The following is a 20765-nucleotide window of genomic DNA, read 5'->3' on the forward strand; positions in this document are numbered from 1 at the left end:
TAATACTTATTACATATCAAAATGCATCCTAATTACTTTTATAGGCACTGACAGTATAGCAATGAACTAAACAAATGAAAATGCCTGCCTAATGGATCTTACATGCTAGCAGTGAGAAGCAGGGAGAAGTACTCACATCATTCTATTTTAAATTATATCCATGCCTGTAAACTTATATTTTTTATCTCTTATAATCTTTCTTTTGCTTATTCATTTAAAAAAATTATAGACCCTAGTGTATTCTAGCAACTATGTAATGCATTATTTTTGCAGAGATAACACAAAAATTAATTTAATGGAATGCAAATTTTAGTGGGATGCCAAACATCCAAACAAAGAAAATATAAAATGGTATTACTAAAGTATATAAAGTATATATAGAAATATATTCAGGGAAGAGAAGAAACCCAGGGGAGATTTTAGGAAGACTTTTCTGGAATTGATAATGCATGAGGTAAATTTTGGGAAAATATGAATAGGTAGTATACGAAGTAGATGGCAAATAAAATAGGTGAGAGATGGCTCATTATGCTTAAAAAAAGAACAAACCAATGCCTGGAAATATAAGAAGCATGATTTTATCTTAAGATAGTAAGTATTTCAGTATGGTTGGGGGTCTGATCTTTGGCAGTGGAAGTTTCTAGAATTCAAAGAGGGAGATGGAGTCACATCTGGACAGGTTTTCATGCCATGCAAAATGGATATAAGTGTTAGTACTTTTCCTTACTATAAAAGAAATATGTGAAGAAAGAATAAGATACTAACGCACATAAGGCACAGTTAATGTAATTGACCCTATTGGTTCTCACCTCACTGAACTAAAACACACAGTCTAATATATCAGACTTTATAAATATGTAATTATTAATTGATATTGTTTGCCCTCCCAAAACATAAAATCCCCTGCATTTTTTCTTGTTCTTCTTTTTGTTAAATAATTTATCTCAAAGAGCTTCTCATATCATCTAAGCATTTTCATCTACTCATTTTTCACAATGAAGGAATTATCCATTCTTATTCACCTAATCTCCAATGAATGAATATTTAAGTGGTTCCTTTGTTATTGTGATTAGTTATCATACTGAGCACTATTAATATAATGAATATTCCTGTACATGTGTCTTCAGATATTTTTAAGAATACATTTACTGGATAAATTTCTAGTGGAAGAATTGTCACATCAAGTATTAATTGTTACTTTATTTTTTGTTATTTTGCAGTATTCATAGCTAAAATGAACTTCAAAATCCCCTGGTAAGTATAAAGCTTTTTCATTTTTACAAGATTGTTTGGAAGAAGAACTGCGTTTTAGTATTAGCAACAGTATTTTTATTGTGAATGAAGCCAAAAATTGGTTCATATGTTAATTGGCAAGAAAAGTATGATGATCAATTCAAATTTTTCAAAAATCCTTCTTATAAATTAAAATATGGAAGTAAGCAAAAGGAGAGAGTCCATTTAAGTAGGTTTTGAAACAAAATTAGCTCTTTCCTTTGTAAGTATGATCCTGCTTCCAATGCCCTTTGGACTCTGTCATTCTTGTAAACATTCATTGTAAAACTGAGATATCCTAGAGAAGTGCTTGGAACTAACAGATAATCCACAGTTGTGTGTTTATTTGGACTAGCATTGATACTTCAAAAATTCATAATCTCCTTTGCCTGGTATCTATGTTCATTACATCTTTTAATTCTCTTTTTCTTGTTTCATTGCTAATTGACATCAAGAATCCTAGATTTTCATTTTCTTTGTCTCCTGGTAATTTCACTGGTAGTTTGAAAAAGAAATTGTATGTGTGGGTATGCCTTATTACAGATTGAGTCATTTTATTGTCACTACTTCATAACAAAACCAATTTTAAGTTCTTGAAAATTTCAAGTGACATTTTTTGAATTTTTAAGTTATACTAAAGTTAAAAATGTAGTTATGATATTAATAAACATAATGAAGTTAAAAATATCTAAAAATACAGAATTCTAGTATTTGAAATGTGTCTGGGTTTTTTTTCTTTTCAGTAAAACATCACCAAATTAAATAGGCATTCTCTTTTTCTTTATGCAGTTTAAATTGTAGTTATTGATCTTACAGCTTTTCTGATCAACTATTTTTTTGAAGTAGCTATGTGAAAAAATGACCATGAGGCACATTATTTCACAGTGAAGAATTATTCTAATAGGTTTATTTATAGCTTTTCTGACAACCTAACCTGAGAAATACAAAGAAAACAACCTCTTTGCATCTGTATATACATGTATAAAGGATATATGTGGTTCCATTCATTACATAAATGTTTCTCCCAATACAGTGTTGCTTGGATACTCATGATCAAAGTGCATCATTCAGATTACATTGTATTTACCAAGATTGTTAGCCTTAAATAAGCATAGAAAATTACTAGATCATTGCAACAACTTCAAAGCAGTGTGATAAAAATAATTGGGTACCTCCTGAAATTTATGCAATATTAATCAGAATCGTCATTTCACTGCCTTCACTGAATTTTTCCCATATATTTACATAGGCTACACTATATTTTTTTTAAATAACTAATTTTACAAAATTGACCTTGTCCTGTACAAATACAAATAGAAGATTTTTCCTCATAAATCTTGCAAGTGCTGCAGTGATTCAAATATCTAGTATAAATACAGTAAGAATGGTCTTGGGATGTTCAAATATAATTCAAATTGAATACCAACATAAACTTTCATTTCCTCTAAATTTTCTGATCCATAGAGGGGAAAAGAAATGCTAGTAGTAAAAACATTAGAAATGCTTCTGACACAGAAGAGGCCATTCTTATCACAATTCACACATTTCAGCTACCTTTTGTCCTATGAAGTTCCTTTTGACATAAATGCAAACTCTGCTTCTTTTCAGCTTCACGCAAAGCTAAAATAGAAGTCTTTATTTCTAGCCTTGACCAGAAAGTCAGAAAAGAGAATGTGTACTTTAGGATTCCACCATTATTCACCATGACAATGGTCAAGATGAAGCACACATTACCAGGAATAAAATGACATGAGAGAAAATTAGGATTCACTCAATGATCATATTATATCTCATAGAATACAAACTAAGGTTGTAGCTTTAAACACATAATTTTCAACTGGCAATTTTTACAGCCTAGGGAGTATTAACTCTAGTAATATATTTACACTCTCATTATTTCATTCCAATTTTTGAGAAATACCTGGTTAGTAGGACCTGCTTTAAGTGATGTTATCCATTATGCTCTCAACGTACAAAATGCATTAAATGTAAGAACTACTGTCAAAAAGAAGAGAGTTTAGAGTGAATAATAATACAACATATTTGTATATGTTGTTAAAATCAACTATATGGCTGAAATGTACTTTGGCAATAGAATTTGCTTTAGGATATTTGCTTATGAAGTTTAATCTCTTTACAATGAAATTTGTTCTTATCAATTGTGCATGTGCATGTGTGCGTACGTATGTCTGCACTGTGCTAACAGCATTGGGAATGTAAAGGGTTGAATTATTTTTCTTTTCACAGCCCACATACAAGGACACTCAAACACACACACATAAACACACACATAACTCAGCAATAAAAAATATAAAAACACTATAAAATATATAGTAACAGAGCACAGCAAAAACAGCAATCACTCACTGGCAGGTGGGAAATGGCTCATAAAAAGCAACATCAAATGAAGACCTTTTAAATCTAAATAAAACTTAATATTCATAGAATAAAATGGAAGATATGAATAAACTATAAATGTGTGAGAATTAAATGGTAAATTAAATATGATGTTGTTATGCTGTGATTAATAGCGAATGTCCTATTGTTAAAGGTTTTAAAAGAATGGGAATTTCAACGTATTTGAGCATTTTACCTAAACAAGAACAATTAAAATGTTTGAAGAGGATAACATTGTGATACACAATGTAGAAAAAAAGTGCACTGGTAGGACTACAAAAAGCTAATTTGAAAAGGGAAGAGGAAATCAGAGTTAATAGGACCAATTAGGAATCTAATATAAGAAAGCCCAATGGAGAGACAGAGAGATTGACTGCTGACAGCAGCATCAGCTATAGAACCATCCTTAGGAGTTTGGAAGATAAGTCAATAGAACCAGATCAATTGCAGAAGAGGAAGTAAAAGAGGAGAAATCAATAATAAACTCAACGTATTTTTTTTTCTGGAATCTACTTTTTGTATACAGATCCATCTTTTAGTACATGTGGGGGACTGGTTCCAGGACTTTCTGCATATACCAAAATCCACACATACTCAAGTCTTGCAGTAGGCCCTTTGGAACCCATGTCTATGAAAAATCACCCTACATCTTCACATGCTGTGAATGGTGTATTTTCAACCTGTGCTTAGCTGAAAAAAATTCCTCATATAAGTGGATCAGCACAGTTGAAATCTGAGTTGTTCAAAGATCAACAGCACTTTCTCTATTGGATACTTTTTAGTGCTGTATGAGGCAAAATATTAAAATGATTCTTATCAGGACTTGCAACATATGGCCAAACACTAAAAACAAAAAGTAGTCTGGTCTGTGCTTTAGTTGAAAGTTGCAGGTGGAAGGGAAAACCTAAGAAGCGAGAATGGCAAGTCCTAGTCTAGGGATTGATAACTGTAGAAAGGTAATAGTAAACTCAGATTTTTATCCAATTTTGAATAAATATGTGATCACTGAGAATCAGTGAAGCTTTAAAATTGATTATTGGGGCTTTAAAAATGGCTATTGAATGTACTTTCTATACTAGGTCTACATTATGACTTAATTAATATAGTTAATAGTTTAACAAATTAAAAAACCTAAGCAAAAATGATCTGTTTAGCATCTGGAAGATCCTGCTAAGTGTTTGATTGTATGAATAGTTCATTTTCTTGTGTACATTAGCTTGCAATCTTCCTTCTTGTATCCATTTTATTTTATATTCATTTACAAAAGATGTTCCTTAAATATTAGCAGTGCAAGCCCTGTTAACTACTGATATGCAGTTGAGACTGAATTTAAGTTTATCACAAACATATAATTATAGAATATTATTCATCAGCTTCAACCTCTTCTATGACTGAACCTTTTCAACTGATTCCAGCAAGACGAAATTTCCATGATTTGAGTGTTTGTCTGTCTGCCCTAATACATCTTAGGGAGCATGTGCTAATGAATATTTCTTTGAATACATTTTCTTTTATTTTGTGTTATTATTTCATTTTGTGTTTTAATATGATGAATAGATTTAAGAGTTCAAACAGTGTTTGCAATGCATTTTTATATTATAAAGTTCATTGGAACACTAAAAATCCTGTAATATTTAGATTATTATTGTTGCTCAGTTTTAACTAAGTATCTTGCATACTGTATTTTAAAACTCAATTTTTCCCTCTCTCCTCCATTTGTTAAAAATATATATCCACATTAAGAAAAGGCACTTTAGCAAGTCAAATAATGATTTTGTACTTATGAAGATAAGTAAGTAAATGGACATGGTACGTGCTTTGTGTTATCCCCTTTGTAGAACTCCAGCAAAGCAGTTCAATGGGTTTGAAGACACCTGCCTGCTCATGTTTAGATCTGATATCTTGTGCTTAATCAGTGCAGTGATTACAATTGAGATAAATAACATCACAGTCCTGTGCTTAAAAGGCTAGATTAAAATCAACATTGAATTGAGAACTAGTATGTGCCATATACTGAACTGAATGGGGGGAGGGGTATCTATATTTTCAAGAATAAACTAGTCTGGATGGATAGGATGGGAATATTTTTTATAAAGTGTAGAAGACAAAATGGTAATGTGAGTAAGTGTTAATTTATTTTATTTTCCCACAAAATTTATTAAGGTGTATAAATTAAAAATGTGTATTTTAAGGCTCACAATGTGATTTTTTTTTTTTTTTTAGAGACAGTGTCCTGCTCTGTTTCCCAGGCTGGAGTGGATAACATTGTAATCTTAAATTCCTGGTTCAAGGTATCCTCCTGCCTCAGCGTCCTGGTAACTAGGACTACAGGCATGCATCACTATACCAAACCTTTAAATTTTTTTTTTTTTTTTTTTTTTTTGTGGAGACAAGGGTCTTCCTATGTTGCTCAAGCTCTAACTCCTGGCCCCAAGGGATCATCCTTTTTCAGCCTCCCAAAGTGCTAGGATTACAGGTGTGAGCCACCACACCATGGACAAGGTGATGTTTTGATGTACATACACATTATGGAGTGATTATCACAATTAAGCTTATACACACACACACACACACACACACACACACACACATCAATCTTATAGCTATCCTTTTGTGTTTCTGCTTGTTATAATAACACTTATCTACTCTCTTAGCAAATTTTATGTATAAAACATATTACTATTATGCTATATATTTCAACTCTAGAAATTATTCATCCTATAAGTAAAAGTTTGGACCCTTTGACCAACATCTCCCCATTTCCCCATCCCTCAGCTTCATATCTGTTTATGTATAATCTTATATATAATAGAATGTTATATAATATTTTATATATATATTAGAATATATATATATTCATTCAAATGGAAGTATAGAAAGCTCAAAAGATTAAGGGCTGACTAGTAACACTTGACATTTGTCCTCACTCTCTTGTTGACACTCTGTTAAACTGAGTGGAGGTGCTCACAATTGCCCCCAGAAAGAAGGGAAGCTAATTGATCTCACAGGAACTTGAGATGTTGTGACAGGAAGAGCAGAGGTGTGACTCTAAAATTGACTTGCCAGTCCAGATGAGAAGTGAATAGAAAACCTTTAGGTATGGCCAGAAAAGATTGCCATTTGAAGCTCTAAAAGTTTTGACAGTAAGAAAGCAGTAAGTCATTATGTTTCTTAACATGCTACAGCACCTCAAAATATGAAAAATTTTATCATTAAGAGTGCCATGCCAGAGAAAGGAAATGACTTACATTATCACCTATGATATAAAACACTTTGAAAGTTCTACCTAATGTGATAAAACATGAACAATACAAAATAAGTATAGCTTTGGGGAAATAACTGATAGAGTTTATTTTGACTTAGCACATTTAAAAAAATTTTAAAGATGAAAATACAAGCCTCAGTGGTGCATGAAACCTGCGTATTCACACTGAGCTGCATTTCTTAAAAGCAATCTTCGTGTTAAGGTTTTTATCTTCACAAAGTAGTTGTATCGGACAGGTATAGCCACTGAGGATAATGAAGAAAGCCTGACCCAAACAAATATGCATAGACAGACAAAAATTTGATGACACTGGACACCAACCAAAAGCGGAGGAGCTGCAAAGCTCTGACCTTGATTTTAAGCTTTGTATGGCCGGTGTCATGACCAGGATTTCCCCTTGAGGATACTTTCCAGTTATGGGGAATAAGAACTGTATAATTGAAGCTCCAATAGGGCCCAGCAGTATTTTTGTGCTGAGGAGACACAGACTGAAGCTTGGGTTTGCAAGAATGGTTAAGAAATTGGAAGCCACAAACTTAGAAAAGAGTCACAAAGATTATAGCCATCACGTCTTTGTTAACATCCTTATATGTTTAGTTGATGTCTAGACTTCGCATGAACAACACAAAACTCCAAGTAACTTTACAGAAAAGGTTGGCAAGAAGGCTAAGGAATTGAACAGAGATTTCAGCATCAGGAAACAGAAATTAGAGCTGAATCCTTGCCAAGTTAGTGTGGGTTTGCAAGTGCTTCAAAATTTCTGTAGAGCTCAAGAAGGGACAAGTCCTAGAAGTAATGACAAAACTGAACAATTTCTGCCATAAAATAACATTTATATAAACAGAGTTGTAAGATAAATCAGACAAAATATTGATAATTGGTAATTCTGGCTGAAGGGTATACAGAAGTTCTTTGCAAAATTCGAGTGATCCTTTGGAAAGTTTGAAAAAATAAAGTCGCCAAAAATACACAGGGGTATTCATTGGGATGACATTTAATCCTTAGATTATTTTCTAGTCTTCTAATTTCTTAGCATACTGTATTTCTCCATTTATGGCATTTGTAATTCAGCTAGAATCTGTGAGAGTTCCACCTTATTCATATTATTACCATACCTTAGAAATTTCTGTCATTCTGGTGACTGAGTGATTTAAGTCTATATGTTCCTAATGTGCATCTTATTATATGCTTACTGGTCACTTGGATATCATCTTTTCTGAAGTATCTATTCATCCTTTTGCTCATTTTTATATTCCCTTCTTTATTTTTTTTTTATTTACACACCTTTGTATGCATTTGTCCTATCTATTATTTCATATATGTACTAAAATTATATGGATTAAAATTAAAATTTGCAGACATCTTTTCTGTTTATACCCTTCAATGACTATTTAAGCATCTATAATCTAATAGCAAGAAATAGTTTAATATAACATAGATCTTCAGTATAAAATAAAATTAAAGAAATTTAACAATATAATTATATTTAGCTTTAAAATAAACAGTCCATCTTCAAATATGCCAGTTGTCCCAGTAATGTCACTATAGCAATTTCCTACTTAAATCTACATTCAATCCAAGATCACATGTTTCATTAAATAAGCATGTCATTTTAATCTACTTAATCTCAAACAGCTCCTCAGACTAGTGGAAATTCACAAGCTAATTCTAAAAGTTTCATGAAAAGGCAAAGGACCTCAAAAGCTATGGTGACCTTAAAAAGGATGAGTATGGTTGGGGAACTTAAATGACGAGATAGAAAATAAAACTATAATGCTTCAATAATTAAGGCAGTTTGGTATTGACATCAAATATAATTGACACTTTAGTTATTGTTAACAATAATTAACTCTTTACACATTATATATACATAATCACTAGATAACATTCAGGAGCAAACAAAAACTGGGAATACTACATGCAAATAAAGGGATAAAGTGAGTTCTATATTACCCCCTTGAGATTGTATACCATTTCATGTGTCATACAAAAGACAGAGTTCATGCAGCAGTCTTTTTAAATTAAAGGATTAGAATTCAGGATTTAGGGCTGCAGAACTGGTTAAAAATTGACAGGAGAAAATGCAGGAATGGAGGATACCAGAGAAGAGGTTCCCTAAAACTTACATGCACATTATAACATGCAGCTGCCTCCTAAACTGAACATGCGTAGAATGAGACATACTATATTTGCTATAGAATAAGAGTAAGGAGTCCAGAGAAAAGGAACAGCCTGAAGACTAACAACTGAACAGAGATTTTAACTACTCCAGATACTTCAAAAAATAGTTTAAAATTCAAGCACCTCTTAGGGGATGCTCATGGTAAACACTTTGGGATATCCAGTGAAACACCAGTAGAGTGATAATTTAGGATTAAGGCAGATGTACTAAGAATAAAAGTTACACCACAGGATTAAAGGACTGAACAAAATAATTTTCTGCCTTGAAATTTTTAAAACAAAGCATACCTAGAATCAAAGTAGAATCCAGGATCTTTATTGCCTCCTGGGAAAAAACTCAACACTTGTTAAACAAGATAATAGAGTCTCCACAATATATTATTGGTAATGCCAAGTAAGCGATCTAAGTTTTCTAGAGATTAAAAAAGTAGAATAATATAACACTTAATGAAAGAATAAATAACCAATAGAAATAGACACAAAGGACATTCAGAAGTTGCATTTAATGAGGCAAAAACTTTGACAATTGCTGTTATAAATATATTCAAAAATTTATACAGCATACTAAAATAATGAATATATACATGACAGATGTCACAAAATATGTGAAAATTTGAACAGGAAAAAGGGAAACCTAGAAGTACTAAATATAATAACTGAATTAAAAATTTATAATAGTAGTTGGACACAGAACCATACGAAAGAATACATCTGAAGACAGTAAAAACAAATTTTCCAAATTTAAGCAGAGAAACAAAAATATATTTAAAAACACAGTCTTCAACTATCAAAGAATATGAAGTACACTAAAACACTTGTTATCTCAAAAAAAGAAATAATTGGCCACAAAAATAATTGTTTTTAAAAAGGCCCATTTAATTTTAATATTTGATGAAAAACAATTCACTGATCTAACAAGACCAGTGACTCCAAGCAGGATAAACAAACATCACATCTAGGTACCAGCGTAAGACTGATGAAAACCAAATATGAAATATGATCTTGTATCTAGAAAATCCCAGATACTCCACCAAAAGACTCCTGGAATTGATAAATAAATTGGGCAACATCTCAGATTATAAAATCAATATACACAAATTAGTAGCATTTCTATATACTTGTAACATCAGTGAGTATCTAAGGGTGGATTTGATCATCTACAAGTTTGGAAATAGAGGAAGAGAATGTTGGAATAATAGAAATAATTCAAAAGCACTGAAACTAGTGGAAGTATGAAGAAAAATTAGACATTTAATTTGGTAACAATACTAATGATCATTTTCTACCACTTTTAATATTTTAAAAGTGGTTTCACAGTCACTTATATTCCAGCAAAATAATAAAGTTCACTTACACTTTAAATGCAAGTGTGTCTAAGATTAGTTACAAATCTTGATTCAGTCTAAATTGATTTATCTTTTAATTCTTCATACTGTTTTATAATAATCCCTATTAAGGACATAGAGATTGTTTGGGAATGAAAGTGATTCTAAAATATGTGGCGTTTAAGAGAGTAGAGAAAAACTGGAGGGGTTTGGTTGCAATTAGAATCCTCCAAAATAATGGAAATATGAGAAATTAATTGGAAGAACAGCAAACACAATCCATATCTATTGAGAAAGTTTGACTTTGCTGTACCATGTGTTAGGAAAAGGAAATATATTTCTATCAAATGTTCTCTGCTTTTTCTATTCTACATGATGTCAGTCTCTCAGGATCCAGATTAATAAATGCTCAATAGAAAATTTTTGAAATAGTAGCTGACTACTAATTTTGAGTAAACCTATCACGTGAAACATTTTGGGGGAAAAAAAAGTTAACTCCAATATAGGCTCAAAACCCAAAAGTCACAGATTTTATGAGACAAATTAGAAGACAGATCAGAATAATTGAAATTGTGCCATGAATAAGATTTTTTTTTCTTTTTTTTTTGAGACAGAGTCTCACTTTGTTGCCTGGGCTAGAGTGAGTGCTGTGGCGTCAGCCTAGCTCACAGCAACCTCAAACTCCTGGGCTCAAGCGATCCTCCTGCCTCAGCCTCCCGAGTAGCTGGGACTACAGGCATGCGCCACCATGCCCGGCTAATTTTTTCTATATATATTTTAGTTGGCCAGATAATTTCTTTCTATTTTTAGTAGAGACGGGGTCTCGCTGTTGCTCAGGTTGGTCTCGAACTCCTGACCTCGAGCGTTCCACCCGCCTTGGCCTCCCAGAGTGCTAGGATTACAGGCCTGAGCCACCACACCCGGCCGCCATGAATAAGATTTTGATAGTGATCTCATAGTTCTGCGGAAAAATTCTAGCCAGGGAGAATGAAAATGTGTTTTATATAAGGGGATGCATAGAAGTCGTGAAAAGATCTAGAGCGAGAAAAAGAGATGAGATTATGGACAAGGGGGTCAGACACATCCTGGGAAAGGGTCTGTGACATGACAAAAAAATAAAAAGGTCAGGTTTGTTCTGAAAGAAGAAATATTTCACACTGACTAGACCTAAGGTTAGAAAATCATGGGGACATAGAATATAGGTTGAATTATGCGAGAATATTGAACGATTTAAATTTCACTGAAGTAAATTTGTGTTATTTTCTACAGGCATTTCTGCTTATGCTAGACATTGGTATTATTTAAGAAACAGTGTGTAAACTGTTTTTACTGAGAGTGAAAAGAAAAGAAAAAGTTTAGTTTAGTAGTTTAGTGTGCTAATGCTGCAGTGGTCTGGTGAAGTGGCCGTACCAGACAGTGTAGTCGGTAAGAGTATTATCAGTGAAAATTAAAAGATGGAGCTCTGTTTTAAAAGTAGATTTTTAGAGAACTCAGTATGCAACAAGACTGTGTAAACTGTCCTCAGAGTCTAGTCATATTGCTTAATGTTTTTGTTATATATTCTGAGTTTTAAATAACCAACCTATAATGAGAATTTTGAAATATGATGTTCTCATAAATCAGAAGCTGCTGCTACATGATTGCATCATAAGTAATGACATTTTACAATCTCCATAAAGACAGTTTATTTAGATTCTGAAAAACACTATAATATACTATAAAAGTGATCAAACATCCTTCAGTAAATTTGATACTTTATTCCAATCTCTAATTCGTCTTCTGCCTGTTACTTGCACACATCAAACTGCCATACCCTAAAAGCCTAACAGAAAATTTCCTATCCAAGCCAATTGTTTTATATATGCTTTAGGGATATACCAATATTTCGTGCATACATTATCCTATGTAAGTGTGAAAGAGTCACCCCACATTTTGATACTTAGTCAAATATAAACGGATTCCTATACGTTTCACATCTGGTGCCTGTGTTTCCCATTGTTTTAGATAACACCGAAACTAATTCTAATCAAGAAGGCAGAGCTTGGTAAGTGTTAAAATCCCCTTCCACTTTAGATTTTATGATTATAGTCATGATGATTTCAGCTATGGAATAACAAAAGTTTTGAATTTAAATTATGAAAATGTCAGAGCTAACTCTGTAATAAAGATACCGTATTGTATTCCAATAGTTGGAATCATGGTTCTTTGCCTTGCACAAAGCAAGTGCTAAATACATGTCTTTGAAATAAAATGTAATGGTCAATTAAGTTGATATTCAAAATTATTAAATGAATCCTAATGTATTCCTACAAAAAGAATAATCACAATGTCAGCTACATCTGGAAATTAGTTATCTCCTCATGGAATAAATATGGATTAACAACCAGACATTAAAATCAAATAGTTAAATTCTGCTCAATTCTCAATAATCATTAGCACATGATTAATTGAGTATCGATCCATTATAACCAGGAATCTTCAAAACCTTAGTCTAATGTGTAAAAAAATTAAGTTCTGTAACGATTCTCTAACAGAATAATAGGAGCATTTGCTGTGCTTGTTGTTAAATTTGTTTTGATTCCTCTGTTGAGCAGCATTAGTATTCTGCCTCAATAACTCAGTCACTTATGTCTATTCTAATTATAGAGAAGCTAGATGAGGATTGTTATGACTTTGTAATCCTCTTTAGTAAGAACAAAAATTTTTCCATATTACATAAAATGACATTAGTAAATCTCTGATAGTTTCCATCAAAAGTGACCAACAAAACTACATTGCATTATTGTGAAAAACGAAAACTTGCTATTAATTCCAACATTGTTAACTTTTCTCTCCTATATTGCAAAATCTGAAATAATATTAAGAAAAATTCTATAGCATTTCCTTATAAAAATATTATCTTAATTCATTTTCTTGTTTTCTAATCCATCCTGTCAATAAAAGCAAACTGATTATTTCAGATTTGTGCTTCTCACATAACTAATTTGTACAAGAGCTTTTATCAGATTACTCACATCCCATGCTGTATGTAAGAACAACTCAGCCTGGAATTTTAGGCCTTACACAGTGAAGGTCTAGCTTTATCCTATCGGATTAGCCTTTTATGTTTTTTTTTTTTTTTTTACTGTTCTACGTGCAATCCCATCATCTTAGGTTTACCCATATGCACACTTTTATTAATTTTTTACTGTCTTTTCCTGTTCACAATGGTAGGCCTTTCCAAAATTCTAGAAAATATCAGAAATTTGGACTTGAAAAACTCTGCTGGCAATTTAATTTAACACAACAAGAATCTGAGGGTTGGAAAACTTAAATAACTTCTAAGTTCTATATAGTTACTGAATGGCAAAATCAAGACTAAATCTCGTAAGTTGCATGTCTCTGTGTATGCACATATATAGTTTATTAAATTTTGCTGCAACTATTTTATTTGTTCTAAAACTGCTTCCTCTAAATTCAGGATCAAACTCTAGATTTTATTTCCAAGACTTATATGTCCTTTCAACTTTATGCAATTTTATAATACCTATCAATTAATATAGCTCTTAGTATTTTCTGTGATACCAAGCTTCTATAAGCTTAAGAACAAACTATGAAAATTTCTTCCCATTTGAAGCTACCTATTCCTTCCCAATCATGGTGCTTGGTGAACATGATAGGCCTTTACAAGGGGCACCACAAATGCAGTGGATCCTGGAAGAATAGATTTGGGTTTATCCAGGGCAACCAGATGCGTTGTGTCAAAAAGACAATCTGCGTGGTGTCCAAGAAATTAAATCCTTATCAGAATTTATGTGTTTGACCAATCAGGGATAAGGCTGTGGCTAGCTAGCCTCTATATATGCAAATGAATAACAATGTCAAAAGCCAGAAAAGCAGGTTAGGAGAGAATATATAGGGCAGGCCCTTAATAACTTAATAAATGCTAAGAAGTGGTTAAAAGCCTGTTTTTATAATGAACTAGATATGTGGTAATGGCATATCTTAAGTAAGGCACTATAACAAAACAGAGAAAGGTTTTTTTTCCAAAAAGTAGTTCATGTATTTAATTTTTTTTTGAAATTTCCCTTTTATATACATATTGTTTTCTGTGGAAAACATAAAAATAGTTAACAGATTGAATTTGATTATACTCAACTACCAAAAAATCTGATTATTATATTGAGTTTTCCATTTTTTGTTCATGATCTCATTGCCAAGAATAAATAAGCACAACAAAATTGAACACTTTAACTTGTCAATGGATAAAACAAGAAGATCCTTTTTCTAATACAAATGAAAAATACTTTATGAAAAGTAATTAAGCAAAACTATGCATATAAGTTTAGTAATTATTTATGAAAGATTACTGAATTAATTAAAAAATAAGCAAGATTATGTAAAATGATTTAAAGTATAATGTATGTTTTTAAGTGTCAGTGTAGGAATGATGATCAATTTAGAAATTAAGCAATGTATATTCATTCAACTTTTAGAAAAAAACATTTTTGATTTTAGATAAAAATAAATGTTTGTTGTAGAACCTTAACTGCCTTAAGATTATGAGTGTCTCTTTTTATCTGTGGCTATTCTTCAGTATCTATGAATCTTCCAGGATAAAATCATTTCTGTAAGGCCCTGTGACCTCAATGTGTCCTTTCCACACTGCCTTAGCGGCAGAATCATAAGGCAATTTCACGTCCTTAGACATAAACATTTGCTAGCTGAACTTGAATTTCAAGATGTTAGTTATTAACTATAGTGTGAAAAGTGATGTTAAATGAGGTATGCTGGAGGATGCCATATGACTAACCTGAGAAGAAATAAAGGAAAAAAAAAAAAAAAGAATCAGCAAAGGAACTGGATGGGACAAAATGAGCATGACCTCTGGAACCAAAAGAGTGAGATTTCAAAAGAAGAGCAAATAATAAGCTTCTGATAAAGGAGGCTGCATTTTATTGGCCCACACACAGAATGAAGAGTTAGATCAAGATTTTGGCAATTTTCACAGAATAAATGTGTTTCCGGTGTAAAGTTAAAGGCAAAACTTCTGTGATATCGGGTACTTTTATGTGTTTTAATTTTTGGCCTATTCTGTAATAATTTGTTTGCCTAGTGTTGCTAGTGTGTCAAGCAATACTCAGACAATTACAGTCACTTGAAGTATTCATGTGCCAAGAATTAGGAAAAAATAAGATGTCACCTGTGGACGATGTTAGTACTTAAAATTGTTTTTTGTTTTGTTCTCAGAATTTGGAATTGCCTCAGCATTGGGTAAATTGGGTACAATTACAGTGAATAAATGTATTGTCCTGAGCATAGATTAGCCTGAATGAGATTGGTAAGGGAATGATAGAAAAACAGAAAATTATGGGCACTGAAAAGATCATGCTAGTAAAGAAAAGAAGAGAGAAGTAATGAACTGAAGAAAGAGAAGCAAGTCTCTAGACACTGACAAAAAAAGGGAGAAGCAATGAAGTCATTTACTCAAAATTGAAGAGAGTTACACATTTTCTGTAATCATTTTCTCCTGATTGCTAATGAGCAACTGTTGTTGCTGCTGCTACTGACATAGAATTATATCTTCCTAAAGGTAGGGAAATCTTTCTTTTTTTCTTTTCATCCTCCTGCATTGAACCCTTTACTCTGGATTACAGGCAAGACATAGTTCAACTTGGCTGATATTAAGAAATAGAACCATCTAGAAGTATTTTATTTATTTCTTATGCAAAGCATGCTATTCTTAAATATGATGAACTATTCATCAATAGGTAATAATATATTTTAGTAATTTTTGGCATGTTATAATTGCATTTTGTTTTGCCTCATATAACGTACTAAGTTATTTACCCATGACTTTCAATTAAATTTCAAGGAAAATATTTTCTAGATACATACACATTCAGTTAAGACACATGTAGCTGATTAATGGTGACTCAAGTCCACATATAAACTTGTCTTGTTGTGATGCTTGTTATGAATATTGATTTACATTTAGCACCTGAATATATCACATTCCTCATCCTACCTCATTGAAAGAATTTGCAATATCATGCCTTCTAAATATCTTAATCAGCCAAATATTTCTTAATAATCATTAGTGATGTGGAAAAATATTGTAAAAATAAATAGTTATTACTTTCATCTTTTCGATTTCTCATATAAAAATTCTTACCTTGCCTACATATTGTGTGTCTGTACCTGTATACTCTTCCAACAAGAAGAACTGATTCCACATCCAGCCACGCTTGGTGCGACGTAGAATTTTACCACCATCTTTTGTCAGACCCACAATCTTTTTGCTTGGTAAATGACTGTTAGCTTTTTCTTGTAATGGGAGGCTGTCAATTGTATGGAACATATAGGTCCAGATGAACAATGGTAGGTAATGGTAAGTCCTCATTATCTGTGGCTTCAGCAGGATGTCAAATTCAATGTATTGTCTGTTTCTCCTGAATAGTAGGGGGAGAAAAATGGCTTTATTAGATTATGTTTCACTTTTCCATAATCTGTAAACTGAAAAACGTATTCCATATATTATTTCAATTTTATAAATAATATACTATATAATATTATGTTTATATAAGTGAATTATAAAAAAATTCATATATCACATAGATAACTAGGAATAGACATATAACTCAGGTAAACTAAACAACAATTTAGCAGCTAATTCTAAGATAACTGTATTAGGGTCAGATAAATGTGAAAATATTTTTAATTTAGAGAACAAAATAATTTGAAAAAATTGTCTCTAAAGTACACCAATTATCACATTGAATATTTGAAAGTCCTTAGGACTAATAAAAGTAAAATATCCATTAATGTATACATACATGTTCGAAATTATATACTTTAAAAATCACTGTTTTCTTTCCATAATCTACCATTTTTTACAAGATGTTTCTTCTTCTCTGCCTCTTCTTCCTCCTCCCTGCACTCCTCCTCCTCCTCTTTCTTCTTTTGTAATAGGTTTAAATGTTGCCTCAAGGACAATTAAGTGGTACCAAATATATTTAGGATTCTGTCTTGTAATACTTAACACCATGTTGATCCTTTACAATTGATAACCACTTTTTTCCAGCAGCTAATTTTGTAGGCCACTCAAATTGATTTAAGACTGAGGAGTACATCTTCTAAATGAAAACATTTTACCAGATAATTAAAAAGAAAAATAACAAATTCATTTCCTAAAATAACATGAAAAAAGCGTACAAAATTGATACTGTAAAATTAGGTATAGCATTTTATCTGTGGGATAATATTATCTAAAATTTTGAAACAATGTCTCCATGTTGAAAGAAGTTGATTCTTCCTGATTTGAAAGCATAGTTCATTTGGTATTTCAAAATTAGTTTTGTTATCAAATTGGTTTTAATTTGTATGATATTTAATTTCAAAGATGTAAGATGATGATTGTGACGATCTAGTAAGTAAAAGAAACCAATCTCAAACTGGTATATGCAAAAATATTCATCATATTGTAAAATCAAATTAAGTGTGAAAAGGAAAAAAATGAAATGAACAAAGATGCAGCAGGGCATTTCGTAATCATGAAAACTAGATTTAGGAACTTAAGTACCATATTCTTATTTTTATATTCCCTTTGTCTCTCTCTCATTGTTTTTTTCTCTAGCTCTAAGCCTCCTCAACCTGATAAAATATGTGGTTGATAATATCTGCTGATTTCAAATTTAACATCTTCAATTCCAGAAAGCAGTTGATATAGTCTTTTCTAACTTAAGTTTTAAAAATCCCGGAATGGACTTTGATTTACATGGCTTAGGCCAGATACCCAATGCTGGAGCAAACATCTATGGATTCCGTAAAGGGACTAGCAAGGCATAAAAGTTAAATATAAGGCTCGGGCTTGGCTTTATCCATTACTATCTGTGAGACTTTTGGATATTTACTCATAACACTTGATCTCAATTACTGCAACTATAAAAGGAAATTAATTAGTAACTGACTCAAAAAGTGGTATTCTTATTTTGAGTTTTTATCAATAAAAAGTAATAATCATGTATATTGCAATGACTTATTTTATTTTTAAAACAGCATACACCTATGAGAAAACTGAGGCATGAAGAATTTAAGCAACTTGACAAAGTTCATACAGGTAATAATTGTTAGAACCAGGTTTCAGACCCATAGAATTGAATAATATTTTTATATAAGATAACACATGTAAAGCAATTAGCATAGTGCTAGCTCACAGCTCAACATGTTCATGTTATTATCGTGATCATCAACCATGGTCACTGCCACCATAGCCATAGAGATATGGGTCCAACACAGCCAAAAAGAGAATGGTGATTCGCAGGTAACGCTATAGATGCTTGCTATGGTTCAGAACTATTGGTTCTGTCCAGCATATCTATGTTTCTTAATTCCTATACCCATTACGAAAAAACTGCTCTTACATATATGGTTACATATATGGTTACAAATACACACAAATACACACACGGCAGAATGACAGAAATCCAAAGTCTTATCAATGTGAGATCATTTATGTGGCTATTCATACTCCTGTAATCTATCGGATAATTGGTTAATGTAACCACAACCAATGCAAAACTCTGAAAAAAAATACCAAAAATCTACATCAAATGGTGCTTATAAAATGTGTAATGGAAAAGTAGCATCTAGTGGCCATTGGCCCAGAACATGCCCCATAATTGGTAGATCAGTGGTGGTGCAGTGGAAAATGAACAGCCAGAGACTCTCAAGGACAACTGCTATCTTACATTGATAAAATACAGTAAATGGAAAGAGTTAATCTGGTAGAAAATACACCTTTTGAAAGAATTTAGTTTTTTTTTTCTCCCCCTAACAAATGGAAAAAAATAATCTGCAGTGATATAACAGTAACAGTCATAAAAATATGTATAAGATTATGTATGAACTTCACATGTTTGGTGTAAATTATGGAATATCTGTTTGAAATTTATAGCCCTTTGATGAAATAGCTTTATTTTCCTGTATGTGTATTTTTCACATTTAGGGAACATTAGTGCAACTCCTGTGGCTAATTTAACACCTGTATATTCCTCTGCTTTTAGACATAAATATACATTTTAAAAGGTTTTCTATTGCACTTGATTTTAAGTGTGCCACGTTTTATCCCATGAGATTTATTAAAAATTCCTCATATCATTTATTCAATAGCAAAAAGCTAATTACTAAATTTCTATGCTTAATTATTTTTATCAGCCTTAAATGCTCTGCATTTTAATCACATTTTTTGTTGCTAAGTAAATACCATCAGATGCATTAGAAAGTACAATATTTTAAATTTAGTTTAACTTTGATTTTGTAATCAGGGAATTCACTTGAATCTTGTTAACTTTAGAAACTGAAAATTATTTTGCTATTATTCCCCTGTTTCCTTAATTACATTTCAATTGCATTTAAGAAAAATGTCTGTTGGCTATTTATGAATCAAGAAAAAGCGTGCATTACTATAACTAAGTAGAATGTTCAGCATATAAATACACATGCAAATTATGTTGTTTCTTTTCTCTATTTTTATACATATACACTTGCAGAAATTTTAACTCAGATAAGGAATTTTAATAACTCTAATATTGTTTTTCCAACAAAGTTTCTCAGATGAAATGTACATATCACAAATGTATGTGATTAACTTTATTATCTTATCATTATGCCATTTTTTTTTTTTTTTTGATACAGAGTTTGTCCCTCTTCTAGAGTGCAGTAGTGGCGTCATCACAGCTCACTGCAACCTCAAACTCCTGGGCTCAAGTCGGGTAAGCTGGGACTACACCATGCTGGGCTAATTTTTTTTTTTTTTTTTCTATTTTGTAGAGACGGTGTCTCACTCTTGCTCAGGCTGGTCTCAACTCTTGGACTGAAGCAATCCTCCCTCTTTGTCCTCCCAGAGTGTTAGGATTACAGATGTGAGCCACCGCTTCAGGCCTCATTATATTCTTTTTAATCAACAACAAATTTACACATACATTATCCTATTGATCTTCAAAAAACAAAACAAACAAAGCAAAACTTTGAGATATGGTAATATAATGTAAAACCTTTCCGAATGATATGTCTGAGGCTTGGAGGTGAGTAATAGCAACCATTTCCCATCACCCAGTAATTCTGTAGTTTTGGAAAAATTCATAAATATGTTGTTTTTTTCCTTGATTCCTTGATCTTTTCAACAAGGAAAGATCTTTGTTTCATATATCAGTGTTAAAGACAATTTTGACAGGTTAGTTAGGTTAATAAATATACAAAGAACACATTCTATGTATATGAATGCCACCAAATGATGGATCTTATAAAATCAAGAAATTTTTTAAGGATATATGCTTAAATCTATC

General features: G+C 31.9%; 1 protein-coding gene and 1 long non-coding RNA gene across 2 annotated transcripts in view; one reads left to right on the forward strand and one right to left on the reverse strand.

Annotated features, from left to right (window-relative positions):
• Positions 1 to 5906, forward strand: part of LOC123647969 — a 63211-nt gene extending 57305 nt beyond the window's left edge. The window contains exons 2-3 of the long non-coding RNA XR_006738444.1: positions 1221 to 1254; positions 5893 to 5906. This is a non-coding gene — a long non-coding RNA (uncharacterized LOC123647969). The remainder of the gene's footprint in view (positions 1 to 1220; positions 1255 to 5892) is intronic.
• Positions 1 to 20765, reverse strand: part of CDH9 (cadherin 9) — a 119718-nt gene that overhangs the window by 62372 nt on the left and 36581 nt on the right. Inside the window, exon 2 of the mRNA XM_045565637.1 lies at positions 16595 to 16871. Within this exon, the coding sequence (XP_045421593.1) occupies positions 16595 to 16822 (228 nt within the window). The 5' untranslated portion in view covers positions 16823 to 16871. The remainder of the gene's footprint in view (positions 1 to 16594; positions 16872 to 20765) is intronic.

The sequence above is a fragment of the Lemur catta genome, chromosome 12 (assembly GCF_020740605.2).
Source record: "Lemur catta isolate mLemCat1 chromosome 12, mLemCat1.pri, whole genome shotgun sequence".
Classification (NCBI taxonomy): Eukaryota; Metazoa; Chordata; class Mammalia; order Primates; family Lemuridae; genus Lemur; species Lemur catta.